The 15,966-nt window shown below is 36.2% G+C and overlaps 1 protein-coding gene across 1 annotated transcript in view; it reads right to left on the minus strand.

The window, feature by feature from the left end:
- Window positions 1-15,966, minus strand: part of FBXL17 (F-box and leucine rich repeat protein 17) — a 512,147-nt gene that overhangs the window by 457,869 nt on the left and 38,312 nt on the right. Inside the window, exon 4 of the mRNA XM_068979792.1 lies at window positions 9,017-9,148. Within this exon, the coding sequence (XP_068835893.1) occupies window positions 9,017-9,148 (132 nt within the window). The remainder of the gene's footprint in view (window positions 1-9,016; window positions 9,149-15,966) is intronic.

Here is a 15,966-nt window from a genome sequence, read left to right on the forward strand (position 1 = left end):
GTAAGTGGAAAAAACACCAGTAAAAGAGCTGCAGCACTAGGGGTGATCGATCAACTATAAATTTTAGACCCAGAATAAATTTATTTTCAGTAATCTAGAATCTGATCAAAATAAAAAAAATTAACAATATGCAAATACTGAGTCTCCTATTCTGAGTTTCCCTAGTGGCTGAGTGGTAAGGAATCCGCTTGCAATCGGGGAGCCTCAGGTTCGACCGCCGGGTCAGGAAGATCCCCTGGAGAAGGATATGACAACCCACTCCAGTATTCTTGCTTGGGAAATCCATGGACGGAGGAGCCTGGTAGACTATAGTCCATGGGGTCGCTAAATAGACACAACTTAGCAACTAAACAACAATAAAACTTTTAGCTATAATAAATTCTTCATTATCAATACTGGAATATCTGTATCAGTTTTTAATACCAAGCTTACTTCAACTTGTGATTCTGTTTGAATCTGAGGAACTCCTATCATCAGCTGATGGGCCCCAAAACATCTGTGAACTAAATTCAATGTCATTAAATTAATACAATTAGTTAAATAAACATGCTGGGTAAAAAAGAAACAAAAAACAAAACCGATACAATCCAAAGAAAACTTATTTGGATATTATCGAAGCTGCTGCCTGCCCTCTACCACACAGGTACACAGAAGAGAGACACACACACGCACGCACGCACTCTTTATGGTTTTCTATGCCTTTAAAATGAAGGAATACAGTTCAGTTAAGTCCTTACCAAGAAATCTGACAAAAAAGATACCCACAGAAGGAAAACAGAAAAGCAGTTTTAAAAGAGAGATGGTAAGTTCAACCAAAGAAGGTATGATGAATAAAAATGCATTCATTCTGCAGATTGAAAAATAACATTGCCAAGTAACATTTTAACTTTTTTTCAAGTTTGCCAAATAACTCTAGCTTTTAATTAAAGTAGATCTTTTGAATATCACTGAACAAAATAAAACCAATTTTATTAATGGTAAGAAGGTATGAGTCAATGTAATTTTGACAAGGATAAAATTATATTCTAGTTCAGCAGAATGGCATGTTGTTAAGAAATATTATCCCAGAAAATAATCCTTGAGAACATTAATGACTTTGGCTAGGTAAACTTGATACATGAAGAAGAGCATCATTAATAGAGTAACTAGATCAAAGAAATTTTACTTACTTGAAAAGTCAGAAAACCACTGACTCTCCATCTTTAACCTATTTTTCAAGCTTTTATTTATAAGCTTAAGCCCAGCCACTTTTTAAAGCATGTTCCCAAAATGCTAGAAGAAATACCTCGAAAAGTATATTCAATACAACAGTAAGCCATCAGTCACTAAACCAACATTTATTATCTACTATGTGCCAATATGTGGGTGGATGGGATAAAAAGGAAACATGGTACTCTTTACCCTTGAAAGAGTTGACAATCCATCAGCAAGATACACCTGTAAACCATGATTTCAGTTACTCATGAAGAGCAATTTGACATCCTCTATCAAAAATTCCAAAATGTATCTGATATCTTAGCTCCCTTTAATTACATTTGTAGACTAGCTCCCAGAGAAATTCTCACAGATAAGCCAAGAGACTTACACAAAGCTTTTATTGTTAACCTTACCTATAAAGCAAAACAATGGAAGCAATATAAGGGTCCCACATTCATACACAGAACACTAAAAGTTTAAAAGAAAGCATTACATACTCATTAAGCTAGACACCAAAAACAACTTAAAAGTAAACAAAGGAGTCTGTAGCCTGACAAACTGTGTGAGACCAGAAGTTGGCCAGATAGCATCAGACACAAACTACTTGGGGCCACACACTGAGCAAGACTAGATTGTTGCTTGTGGTATCCATCATGTTTGCTAAAGCTGTTGGTTTTTTAAGTGTTTTAGATCATCACAGTAGTTACCTTTAGAAAGAGATAGTGGTAACATGGGATGTAAGACAAGAGACTTCAAGTATATTTGCTTTATTAATTCAAGAAGAAACAAATTTAACAAAAAGGCTAACAACTGTCGATGTCTAGGTGACGGGCATATATTACAGATGTTATTACTCTTTTCAGTATTTTGAATGTTTCTAATTCCCTAAAATTAGAAAGCATACAAGACTGAAATATTTGACGACATTTCAAACTAGAAATCTCAAACTACAATCCCAGTTACCAAGAGATACACAAATTTCTTAGCATAACACTCAAGAAACTTAACAACCTGGTCCCTACCTTCCTTCACAGACCCAATTATGAACACTTATCCCACCACGATAAAATCTTAATCTCACTTTGACCCCACCACTAACTGGACATGCCACATGTTTTCCTAACGCCTTGTTCTGTCAGTGCTATTTCCCAGAGCGGCACTTTCCTCACAGGAACGTTTGCTTGCATCACAGTCACCACATCGCTGAGTAGCAATCAAGACCCCATTCAAATGCCACCGACTATTTATAGGGTTTCCGGATTCCTCCCTGGTCTCTCACAGAAGTACTTATTTTGCGACTGGCATTTCCACAGCACTTATCACTAGAAAAGGATATCCTTTCTTTGGCAGTATAACTTTTTAAATTCCTTAACACTATTTGAGTGCCTGGCACACAGTAGGTATTCCATTTTTAACTGCACCAAATCAACATCTGAAACAGAGTTAAGGGATAGAGTGGAAAGCTCTCAGTTCATTAACTCATTAGAATTTTTATTAAATCTATTAGACAAAAATGAAATAGTATTTAGCTTCTAAACACAAACTTCATAAAAAATACATTATGTTTGTGGAAAGTAAAAAACGTTGCATGAGTGCAATTCTAATAAAATTACATTTATATTTATACAGGATTAATATCAACATTGAACACTCTCCAGAAGACACTTCTTCTCTTTGACAATTTTACTAATTTTCCTAGAAAAGAGTTCAGTGTATCTCTATTAGTATTAGCAGCTCCCCCTAAATCTTCTGCTCATGCTAACAATTAACTTCCTCCTTTGATGGCTTACAGCACCTGTCAGTAAATGTTTTAAGAGGGATAATGCCTTTTGGAAATTACTGCTTGGTTCAAAGACATATAGATTTAGCTCCATCTGTGATGTATCCAGGCAATCAAAGGTCTTGAAGACAAATGCTTGGGAATCCAACAGATCTGGGTTAAAACCTTGACTGTGACATTTATCTATTGTTACTTAATCTTTCGAGGGCTCAATTTCCTCATCTGTTAAATGGAATAAGTGAAAATTAATTATGTAAAACTACATTGTGCCTGGGTACATGATAAACACTCAGTGAGATAACCACTACTAAGTCTTTTTAAATATCAAAAATTGAAAGCAAAATTCTGAAATGTAGTAACAAAGACAAGATGAAGATTAATAACTTAATGTCACCTTCTCTAGAATGCCATATTTGTGCATCACTGTTTACTGGAAACTACCACTCTTGATGCAAGTAAATGTTTTGTCCATTCAGAGGGGAAAGGCAATGAAGATGAATATCCACCCTAGGAGACTTTGGAAGCCAAAGTGAGTACTTATAAAATGGAATCCTTCATAAATGTACATCACTTATGTCTGGATTACAAGTAAACTCACTTCTCAAAGAGTATTTGAGGAATAAGACAACAAAAATGCAGTGGGGGTATTGGAGGGTAGCGGGGACCAAATCCCAAAGAAAGAGTCAGGAAAGACAAGCCTTAATAGGATGCTGAATTAGTTACTGCTCTTTAAGCTCTGATGCAAATGTTTACCTTACTTACCCTAGTTGATGATGATACGGCTACCAATCTACTCACTTAGCTGCTTCAACAACCTCAAATTACAGCAAGCAGCAAAAATAAAGAATTAAACTCTGGGTAACTAATGGATGAAATTAGAAACAGTCAGTGACAGCAGGCACTGACAACAGCCAGTGCAAACTGGTAGACTCCAGAAACTGAACTCCAATCGGGAGAGGAAGAAAAAAGTTTTTAATAAAGACTTCTGCATTTGGAACTATATACAGCATATTAAAAAGCAGAGACATTACTTTGCCAACAAAGGTCCCTCTAGTCAAAGCTGTGGTTTTTCCAGTAGTCATGTATGGATGTGAGAGTTGGAGCATAAAGAAGGCTGAGCACTGAAGAATTGATGTTTTTGAACTGTGGTGTTGGAGAAAACTCTTGAGAGTCCCTTGGACTGCAAAGAGATCCAACCAGCCCATCCTAAAGGAGATCAGCCCTGAATATTCATTGGAAGGACTGATGCTGAAGCTGAAGCTCTAATACTCTGGCCACCTGATGTGAAAAGCTGACTCATTAGAAAAGACCCTGATGCTGGGAAAGATTGAGGAGGAGGAGAAGGGGACGACAGAGGATGAGATGGCTGGATGGCATCACTGACTCAATGGACATGAGTCTGAGTAAACTCCGGGAGTTGGTGATGGACAGGGAGGCCTGGCGTGCTGCAGTCCATGGGGCTGCAATGAGTTGTACACAGCTGAGCGACTGAATAATATTTTTTACTTCACCTCAATCTCTTTTAGTCTGATCTGCCTAAGAACAAGTCTGAGGTAGTATTATATCCTTTCTACAAACAAGGAGATCAAAGTACAAAAATTAAGATAATTAACTGCATCACACGATTAAGAAACAGTTGGATCATGCATGGGATGAATTCATTTCAACTCAAACTTAAGTGTTTGCTTCATTCATTCCCTAAAATGCTTCCAGCCTGGAAGAAGGAAAGGGAGAGGTAAATTTAGATCCTACTTCATACATGTAGGCCTCCAAAGGATAGCAACATTAAAAACAATGTTACAAATAATGTTACAGCAGGAGCCAAGGGAGATGGTACAGAATTATAAAACTAGCAAAATAATTTACCAGGGGGTTGAAAAAAACAAAAAGTCATAATTACCTGACAGGAAATCAAGTTTTAACCAGAAAACATTCATCATTTCCCGAAAACTTTCTAAAATCTATTCATAATATATTACTAGTTTCTTGAGTAACTCCAAAATCTATACTAGTTTATAACTCAACTCTACAAAGTGGAAGATCCTAAAAATAAGCCAAATAAGTATAACACATATATAGCAAATATGCTGACCCTAAGCCTTAGGATAGAAACCATTTTCAAAATCATAAAACTTTAAGACATCTTTAAGACATAAGTACTTCAAGACATCAAGCTGGATAGCAAATGTAGATAATCTATCTGACCCCATCATTTTAAAATTAAATGAAAAGGAGCCCAAAGAACGTCTGTTCAAAATGTAGAGAAGCAGAATCTGGAGCAAGGAAATTAAAAAGCAGAGAAAATGTACTTACGGAAGTTTCTAGATCATCAATAACTATATACACAAACTAAACACGGCTTTAGAATAATTCTGTAGCCAGTACTGCACAGAAGTGATATTAATGCTATAGCTAATAGACAACAGATGGCTGTATACAATATGCTAGACACTCGTTATAGTGATATTCCTCAGATCTGTTTTTATAATCTATACAACATTTTATAGAAAATGCAAGATACATCCAATCTAGGTGCACGGCACCTGTCTCATTCAAAAAATGGCTAAAACAAAAACCCATTATTTGAGGGGGAAGATTTTACATCTAAGTCCTCAATTCTTTGCTCCACCATCAATCATCTGAATCCAAAAATGTCCAGTCATTGTCCTCACTTGACGCCTGCATAAAGCTCCCTCTGGTAAATAACGCATCCCTTTCCCCATTCTAACGTCTACCTTACTTACAGTGCCACAAATAAGCACACTTAAATATTCTGCTACTTTGGGTAAGATGGCAAGTTCACCATGTAGCATTCAAGATAAAGCTAAGCATTTCATGTTTTTAAAGAAAATTTCCCTAAAATCATTTAAACGACAAAATTAAAAATAAACCATAAATATCTGCAAAAACCCATGTACAAGCATTTTATCTTTACAGTTACATGAAGGACACAAAAGCTATGTCAGTGAAATACACAAAGACAATGCTGCCATCTAAAGGCCAAGATATAATATTAAAAACGGTATATACTTAGTCAAATACTCAATGTATATAAAAGCACACAGTTTGACATTCTGAAGTCAGCAAGCTTTATGCTTTGGAAAAGCACCACACTGTGACTGTTTTCAGGCCACACAATGAAACTCTAACACTCTCGAGAAGGTTCTTCCTAAGAAGACTGATAGGAGAATTAGCAAAATAATTGATCAATAATGATCAATATCTATCTGTACAGGTAAAGTTCTGCTGGCATCCTTTCAAACACAATATTCTCCTAAGTATCTGTATTAGTTGTTTGTTCTATTAAATGACATTTACTGTCCCTGTCTATAATTAAATATACAGTATAATTACATATCCACATATATAAATATTATTTGTCATTAACCAGATTATTATTTCTACTTACCCTGTTTAAAATATTTGTTGCTAAGGAACTAATGATAATATATCTCAGAGAGAAAAAACCCAGACTACTTAAAATCACAGCTTTGCAAGTAATTCAAATATTTCTCCTTATTCATAATTCCTAAAAATACAAACCAAAGTTCCTATGGGAGATGAGTTAACAGCAGCTTAACTGTCCAACAGAAAGAGTTCAAATGATTCTCAATTTCTCTTTCTAAATTGAAAGAATTTCACTGAACTAAAATATAGGAAAAATTACTTCAAATTTACAATGAAATCAAAATGTTTCCTGAATAACACTACATAAAAACTTATTTCCTTTAGCATCTAAGTACGTAATATCTTTCTAATGGACCATAATATCAAAGACATTTGAATATAACTAGAACCTTCAAAAAACATGGTCAATTCCTGTGAGAAACCACTGACCAAAATTTTTCACTGAAACAAAGATGTTTTGAGCGTCTTCTGTATGTGGGATTCTATGCTCGGGGCAGGGTTTCAAAGCTGTAGATCAGTCAGCTTCTTGGTGGCTGAAATGTTCCTAGAATCACTGGCTCACAGACGGCTACATTTCAAGAGACAGGTAAAGAAAACTGGCCTGGGTGCAGAGGCGCCACCTGTGTATTTTGTAATGTTGATTTGGGACATTAAAAGTGAACAACCAAACAAACACGACTTTGATCAGGTAGGATTTGTTTTGCCCTTTCTAAATGTCAATTTTAAATTTCATTTTATGTTGTTTTCTCTAATTAATAAAAGGTTTTCACCCTAAAGACAAATAAAAAAATAAAAATGTTTCTCTGGTTTTGCTCAACAAGAAAACAAATATTAATCAGTCAACAAATGTTTCCATTATGGGAGAAATATAAAAACTGTAAGTTGGGATTACCACCTTTTAATTTATCTTGAGTGTAAACTGGAAACAGACGACAAACACAGTCAAGATCTCATAAAAATCACTAGTTTTTTTATGTTTCCTATGAGTCAGAATTAATACTGCACAATTTAAGGACATTATGTCATTTAATCCTCAAAACCACAACCCGCAAAAAGACAAATACTAATAACCCAATTTGCAAAAGACATTCAGAAACCCTAAGTAGCCTCCCCAGGGTCACAATGTAGGATTCAAAAATTCACTCTCTCTGACCCGGAAGACCTTACTGTCTCCAAAAGAACATAAAGACTCAGGAGTGATTATTAAAATTGTATTAAATGTAAAGAGGAATAGGAAGTATTTTTATTATGTAATTTTAGAGAAATATATAATTCTATGTGTTAATAAAAGCATATACTTTTAATTCACAGTGTTTCAAATTTTTTCTTACTATAATCTTTTTTTTAAAAAAAAAAAGCACTATGTTACTTGAAGTGCTGATGTTTCTTAGAGACTTTTCAAAACTTACCTTAATACGTGAGAGGTATTTACTAAATTTTGTAAACTAACTCTAGGGGGGAGGGGCAACAAAAAAAGATCTCTTAATTTTGTAGATACAGTTAAAAAGCACATCTTCTTTGTAAATCTGATACATGGTCAGGACCATCTTGCCTACATTTTAATGTAGAGTATTTTTTCAACATCAAGAACTCTACTAATGCCTCTGCAGTGACAACTTTTTCTGTTAAAAAGTTTTCTTTTTCTATATTGCATACTCATCAAATCAAAGGTAAATGAATTTGGAATATTATTCAGCTATAAAAAGGAATGAAGCTCTGATACATGCTACAAACACAAATGAACTTTGAAAAAATATGGTCAGGCAAAGAAGGTAGATACAAAAGACCACATGTGTTCTGTTTACATGAAATGTCTGGAATAGACAAATCCATGGAAACCAAAAGTGGATTACCAGTTGCCATGAGCTAGAAACTTCGCAGCAGCAGCAGAAGGCGGAATGAAGAGGGAGAGCTAATGGACACAAAGTTTCTTTATGGGATAATAAAACCATTTTAGAATTAGTGATGATGACTGTATAACTTTATGAATATACTAAAAAATACTGAATTGTACATTTTAAAAAGGTAAATTTTATGATATGTAAAGTATATCTCAAAAAGAGAAAATTACATGGTTTTAAATATATTTATAAAACAGTGTGTATGCTTCTCTACACATGTGCTTAAAATATAATATAAATTCTATGTAACACTCTAAAACCTATGTAACTACCAAGATTATCTGTCTCAATTTACTGAATTCCATTTTACACCATACAAAGTGAAAGGGTCTATTTTACAAATGTACATCTTCTTGAATATTAAAAATTTCTAACTATCTAAAATTACTATAATCCCTAGGGGAACCAGAAGGAATGACAACTACATACTCATGTTTGGCAGCCAAATTTCATTTTTTTCCAATTAATTTTTACCACTGTCACCATTTAGAAAAAACACATTAGCACATGCTAATGAAGAATTTTTAACATGTAAGTACCACATGCAAGCAAGCATCCACATGACTATAAAATCAAATTATAAAAATCACTGTTTTAAGAAGATTCTTTCTTTGAAGTAGAATTTGCCTCTAAACCACCAAAAGAAATCAGCAGAAAAAAACTGGTAACACTGAGTTATAAAGAATTCAAGAGTTAAATGAAAAACAGAAGGATGAAAAGAAGTACTTACTAGTTTGTTTTCCTGCATGTATATTCTCTGTAATTTCAGACAGCCCTTAGCTATGACGATCATGCCTTCATCTGAGATCTTGTAACACTGGCCGAAATGAATATCTTTCAGTTCTCTGCATTTCGACCCCAGCTGTAAATAAAGAGATTTCGCTGAATGGTCCAAAAATAACAAAGTCAACATATTTCTAGCGGGATTTCCAAATAACTTTTTAAATGGCTATACCAAAGTTAAATAATTATTTATCAATTCCTCTTAAAATAGAATGCAGGCAATCTCTCATTTAAAACACTGCTGTGTAAACCCTGCGACCTTCTAATCATTTCCGCGCTTCAACTGCCTCACTATCCATCCACGAAGAGGCCTAGGTTCCTTAACACTTCAAATTTGTATCTTTATTACTCTTAAGTCTTTTTATCAGTCATACTGTTAGACTGAAAGGAATAGAGGTCCAAGGGATAAAACCAAAGTCCAAGAAGTGAAACATGATACAGTGAGTGAGTGAACGAGGGCTTAATTCATGAGATTCTACTTCTAGCTCTGACTGCCCTCAATGTGTCCTTTTTCTCCATCGGCCCATTGACACTGTGACAGAGAAAAAAGACTGAATGTGCTAGAGCCAATATTCCAGTTTACACTTATTTACACACTTATTACAAACACTAAAAGGGACTAGTGATTTCCTGATTACTTTCCTCAACTGTACATTTAAAAGTTACAAATATAATGTCCCCCTTAAAAATCATTAAACACCATATAGAACAAATTACATACATTCCTTTCCAAAATCTAGAGGAGAAATTAGGTAATTAAAGCAAATGATAAATAAACATTGTTTTATGAGTATCATATATGAAGAAAGTCATCTTAGATAAAATGAGAAAATTTAGTAAAAATCTATAAATCAAAAAGTATCTAAAAAGTTACATTAAAACAAGAAACCCAGTGCTGACAAGAGTTCAAAGTGTATAAATTATTACTAAAAATCATGGAGGATTTAGAAAATTTGTTAAATTTTATAAAATTTGCCTGAAAATTATATGACTCAGCATCTAAATATTTACCAAAAAATGTAAGAAGAATGGATAATTGACTAGATGTACAGTAAAGTCAACACACTAAAAGTTAATTATACAAACTGCATAGTGGGTATTCAGGTGTCCACTCTAAAATTCTTTCAAATTTTCCATGTATTTAAAATTATTCATAACAGATTATTGAAATAATTAACTAAAGGTGTTTGGTAAGAGTTAGCTACAAGAAATTAGCACAAGACATTTTTAAATAGTAAAACAGAGAAAATAACTTAAAGTTACAAATTATGGGGTTTGCATAAAATCGAATATTAGATAACCATTAAATTGAAATAATCTTGGTTCATTTCCAAGGAAAATCATTCAATATCACATTAATTGAAGTCTATGCCCCAACCACTAATGCCAAAAAAACTGAAGTTGAACAATTATTATGCAGACCTACCAGAAGTAGGTCTAGTTACTTCTAGAAGTAATGACCAAAAAAAGATGTCCTTTTCACCATAGGGGACTGGAATGCAAAAGTAGGAAGTCAAGAGATACCTGGAGTAACAGGAAAATTTGGTCTTGGAGTACAAAATGAAGTAGGTCAAAGGCTAACAGAGTTTTGCCAAGAGAATGCACTGGTCATAGCAAACACCCTCTTCCAACAACACAAAAGACTACACATGGACATCACCAGATGGTCAATACCAAAATCAGACTGACTATATTCTTTGCAGCCAAAGATGGAGAAGCTCTATATAGTCAGCAAAATCAAGACCGGGAGCTGACTGTGGCTCAGATCATAAACTTATTGTCAAATTCAGACTTAAATTGAAGAAAGAAGGGAAAACCATTAGGCCGTGCAGGTATGACCTAAGTCAAATCCCTTCAGATTACACAGTGGAAGTGAGAAATAGATTCAAGGGATTAGAACTGATAGACAAAGTACCTGAAGAACTATGGATGGAGGTTCATGACACTGTACAAGAGGCGATGATCAAAACCATCCCCAAAAAACAGAGAGGCAAAAAACAAAACAGTTGTCTGAGGAGGCCTTACAAATAGCTGATGAAAGAAGAGAAGTGAAAGGCAAAGGAAAAAATGCAAGATATACCCATTTGAATGCAGAGTTCCAAAGAATAGCAAGGAGAGATAAGAAAGCCTTCCTCAGTGATCAAGGCAAAGAAGTAGAGGAAAACAATAGAATGGGAAAGATTAGAGATCTTTCAAGAAAATCAGAGATACCAAGGGAACATTCCATGCAAAGATGAGCACAATAAAGGACAGAAACAGTATGGACAGAAGCAGAATACACAGAACTACACAAAAAAGATCTTAATGACCTGGGTATCCACGACGGTGTGATGACCCACCTAGAGCCAGACATCCTGGAATGTGAAGTCAAGTGGGCCTTAGGAAGCATCAGGACAAAGCTAGTGAAGGTGATAGAATTCCAGCTGAGCTATTTGAAATCCTAAAAGATGAAGCTGTGAAAGTGCTGCACTTTTCCAAATATGCCAGCCAATTTGGAAGAATCAGCAGATGCCACAGGACTAGAAAAGGTCAGTTTCCCTTTCAATCCCAAAGAAAGGCAATGCCAAAGAATGCTCAAAGTACCACCCAATTGCACTCATATTGCATGCCAGCAAAGTAATGCTCAAAATCCGTCAAGCTAGGCTTCAATAGTATATGAACCGAGAACTGCCAGATGTACAAGCTATTTCAACAAGGCAGAGGAACCAGAGATCAAACTGCCAACATCCATTGGATCATAAAAAAAGCAAGCGAATTCCAGAAAAACAGCTCCTTCTGCTTCATTGACTACACTAAAGCCTTTGACTTCAGGCAGTTCTACACTGACTGACTAGTAATTTCTACCAATGAATCCAAAAGGAAATCAGTCCTGAATATTCATTGAAAGGACTGATGCTGAAGCTGAAGGAAGCTCCAATACTCTGCCTATCTGATGGGAAGAAATGATTCAGTGGAAAAGACCCTGATGCTGGGAAAGATTGAAGGCAGGAGAAGAAGGGGATGACAGAGGATGAAATGGTTGAATGGCATCGCCAACTAGATGGACATGAGTTTGAGCAAGCTTTGGGAGTTGGTGATGGACAGGGAAGCCTGGCGTCTGCAGTCCCTGGGGTCGCAAACTGAAAGCCTATGACTTTGTGGATCACAACAAACTGTGGGAAAGTCTTAAAGAGAGTGGAATACCAGATCACCTGACCTGCCTCCTGAGAAACCTATAAGCAGGTCAAGAAGCAACAGTTAGAAACAGACATGGCACAACAGACTGGTTCCAAATCGGGAAAGGAGTACGTCAAGGCTGTATATTGTCACCCTGCTTATTTAACTTACATGCAGAGCACATCATGAGAAAGGCCAGGCGGCATGCAGCACAGGCTGGAATCAAGATCGCCAGGAGAAATATCAATACCTTCAGGTATGCAGACGATATCACCCTTATGGCAGAAAGCGAAGAGGAACTAAAGAGCATCTTGATGAAGGTGAAAAAGGAGAGTGAAAAAGCTGGCTTAAAACTCAACATTCAAAAAACTAAGATTACGGCATCCCATCCCATCACTTCATGGCAAACAGATGGTGAAACAGTGGAAGACTTTATTTTGGGGGGGCTCCAAAATCACTGCAGATGATAACTGCAGCCATGAAATTAAAAGACCCTTGCTCCTTGGAAGAAAAGCTATGACAAACCCAGACAACATATTAAAAAACAACGACATTAATATGCTGACAACGGTCCATAGAGTCAAAGCTATGGTTTTTCCAGTAGACATGTACAGATGTGAGAACTGGACCATAAAAAGGCTGAGCACTGAAGAATTGATGCTTTTGAACTGTGGTGTTGGAGAAGTTTCTTGAGAGTCCTTTGGACTGCAAGTAATATTAGTCAGTCAGTCCAAAAGGAAATCAACTCTGACTATTCATCATTGGAAGGACTGATGCTGAAGCTGAAGCTCTAATACTCTGGCCATCTGATGTGAAAAGCTGACTCACTGGGAAAGACCATGGTGCTGGGAAAGACTGAAGGCAGGAGGAGAAGGGGATGACAGAGGATGAGATGGTTGGATGGCATCACTGACTCAATGGACGTGAGTTTGAGCAAGCTCCGGGAGATGGTGAAAGACAGGGAAGCCGGGCGTGCTGCAGTCCATTGGGTCGCAAAGAGTTGGACACGACTGAGTAACTGAACAACAACAACAACAACAAAATTGAAGTAAACACTTGACAAATAAAATGTAAACTGTACATGTTTTATAATATAATTCTACTAATTATGAATATTTCTGTATACATATACATATTTAAATATATACATATGTATACAAAGGAGATAAAATATACACCCAAGTGTTTACAGTAGTTATTTCTGATCGGTACAATAATGGGTATTGGGGTTTTTTTTTCTTTTTTACCAATCTTCTCACATCTTTTTGCAAATAAATCATTTGTAAACAAAAACTTTCAAGTTTTGTTTCAAATAAAGTAAGAAAGATACACAATTTCAACTATTTTTCTAGGAATGGTGATATACACAAGGCATGTTGTTTTAATCTAGGTAACACAATAACCAAATATATTTCCACTGGAAATATAAATTCCATGAAGACAGAGATTTCACTAATGTAACCATGGTGCCTGTGTCTAATAGTCAGCTGATACTTAGTAAATATTTGTTGAATGACTGAAAAGGTTGATCAGAGTTTTTCACTGTAAAGAAGTCTTTTTGAAAAATGGACAAATAAAGGGATCCATGATTATGGCCCCATATACTACCATGTTCTATTTAATTCAGCAGTTCTAAATTGGGTCCACAGGTGGAAATCAAGGATTCCAGGTAAATGCATAAGGGGGAAAAAAAAGGTACATTTTTATTTACTTGCTATTCTCTAATGAACTTTAACCTCTCCTTCACTTACTAACAGACAATCATAGTAGTTTAGCAGTATGCATAACTCTGTAAACAACAGGAAGCAAAAATAATCTCATGTAACATCACCGCTGTCACAGATTCAGTGACAGCATTTTTTGTCATCACTTTTCATCATGTTCGTTAGATGTGCTCCCAGATCTTACAATGCATTAAAAAGGCACAAATATTTCTAGAACAAACATACACTGGCATGTTACTCAGACCAGAGAAAGCCAAACTGAAAGTCAGTAAGTGAAGAAAGCAGAGCAGTAATATCTTAACTGACGACCAAAACACCCAACAAGCTCACGTGTGCAGAGGCGAGGGCAGGGCTGGTGTGGAGGGCGCCAGGGCTCCTGAGACGTCCACTGAAGAAGCTGCCAGCCCCTCAGAGCACCCCCCGCCACTGCAGAGCCCGCCCCTGCCCCTCTCAGACAGCAGGGAAAGAGTGCAGTTCACTGAGGGCCCTGCACCACAGCGTCCTCTGACGGGGGTAGGCCATGGACAGATGAGAGCAAAAGCACACTTCTGAAAATGGGAGGATGATTGTTTTCACAGTGAAAATGGAGGAATTAAAAGAAATAACTCCATAAAATGTTCCAGGATGAGCGGATATTGACTTCCAGACCAAAAGGACTCATCCATACGTCCAACCACAAACGACAAAAGTAGCTCTATGCCAAGGCAAACCAGCATAAAGTTTCATAGCTGTGGGTATAAAAGTATTCCACAGACTGCTAGGAAGAAGCAGATTTCATACAGAGGACTAAAGATGGAAACAGCATCAACTTCTTAATGAGAGAAAGCAACAGAGCAACGCCATTAAGCACTGAAGGAACATTATTTCAAATATACGATTCTATTAAGTGTGAGAGGTAGAAAAGAGACATTGCCACACATGCAAATTCTCAAAAAAGCCTTACGTCCCATATATTCGTACATCCCATGCAGGAAGAGATCACAGTCTGTGCCCTATAAAACATGAGCCTACATCCTGAGAAAGAAGGCATGACATCTAGGCAACAGAACATCTCACAGAACAGCGAGAAGAGAACATGAAGAATAGCAGTGAAGGTAAGACACGGAGATGACCATTAATGCACAAGTATGCATTCAAGAAGTACAGACTGTTGTCTGCTTTAAGAAAATAAATTTAACTAAGTATCTATATATAGATACTAAAACAGGAAGGGGCAAGCTGTGGGCTCCATCACTGTTAAGATATAAAAACTAGTAAAGTAAATGAGGACAAAAGTATTTACACAATTATAAAATGTAAATACTGAATACTTATTTGATCAAAATTAGAACTATGTTGATACTAGGAAGGGATAGGAAACAGAAAAGGATAAGTGAGCTAAATCCTCATCTTTCCATAGCAAGGAAACAGCACAGATGTTCTAAAATGAATAAATCAAGAAAACACACACAGAAACACACAGGAAATGCTTCTCTACTATTGCGTCCTTCCTGTGAACTCCGGTCTAACTCCTGGTCTCTACAAGGATTATTAATTAGCTTACATTAATAAGCTGAATATGTTCAGTTCATCTCTGTTCTTTTGCTCCTTGAGAATAAACTGCCCACAAGGAGCAACCTACTTCTACATTTGCAGGGCACTGCTGATTCAGCCTAGTGAATGATGACTGCGCCCACTGACCAAACTATAGTGTTTGCATTAACAGATGTATTCAACTCTATTAGTAAGCAACATTCCCAATCTAGCCTTTCTGTGTATTAAAGCTGGTGTTTTCCCTCTGCCACTATTCCAACGTCTTATTTGTCAATTTATTCAGATATTGAGCAATAAAGAGACCTCAACACTTAGTGCACCAGTCAGGATTAGAACAGAAATCTGAACAGAATCTGGATAAAAGGAGTAACAGGTATCTACAAGACTCTTAGACATCAATGTCTGTGGACAGCTTGGTAGAGTCTCATGTTAAAATAGGTAAGTTATACTGCTGCAAAGGTCCATCTAGTCAAAGCTATGGTTT

Source organism: Capricornis sumatraensis, chromosome 9 (assembly GCF_032405125.1).
Source record: "Capricornis sumatraensis isolate serow.1 chromosome 9, serow.2, whole genome shotgun sequence".
NCBI classification, from domain to species: Eukaryota; Metazoa; Chordata; class Mammalia; order Artiodactyla; family Bovidae; genus Capricornis; species Capricornis sumatraensis.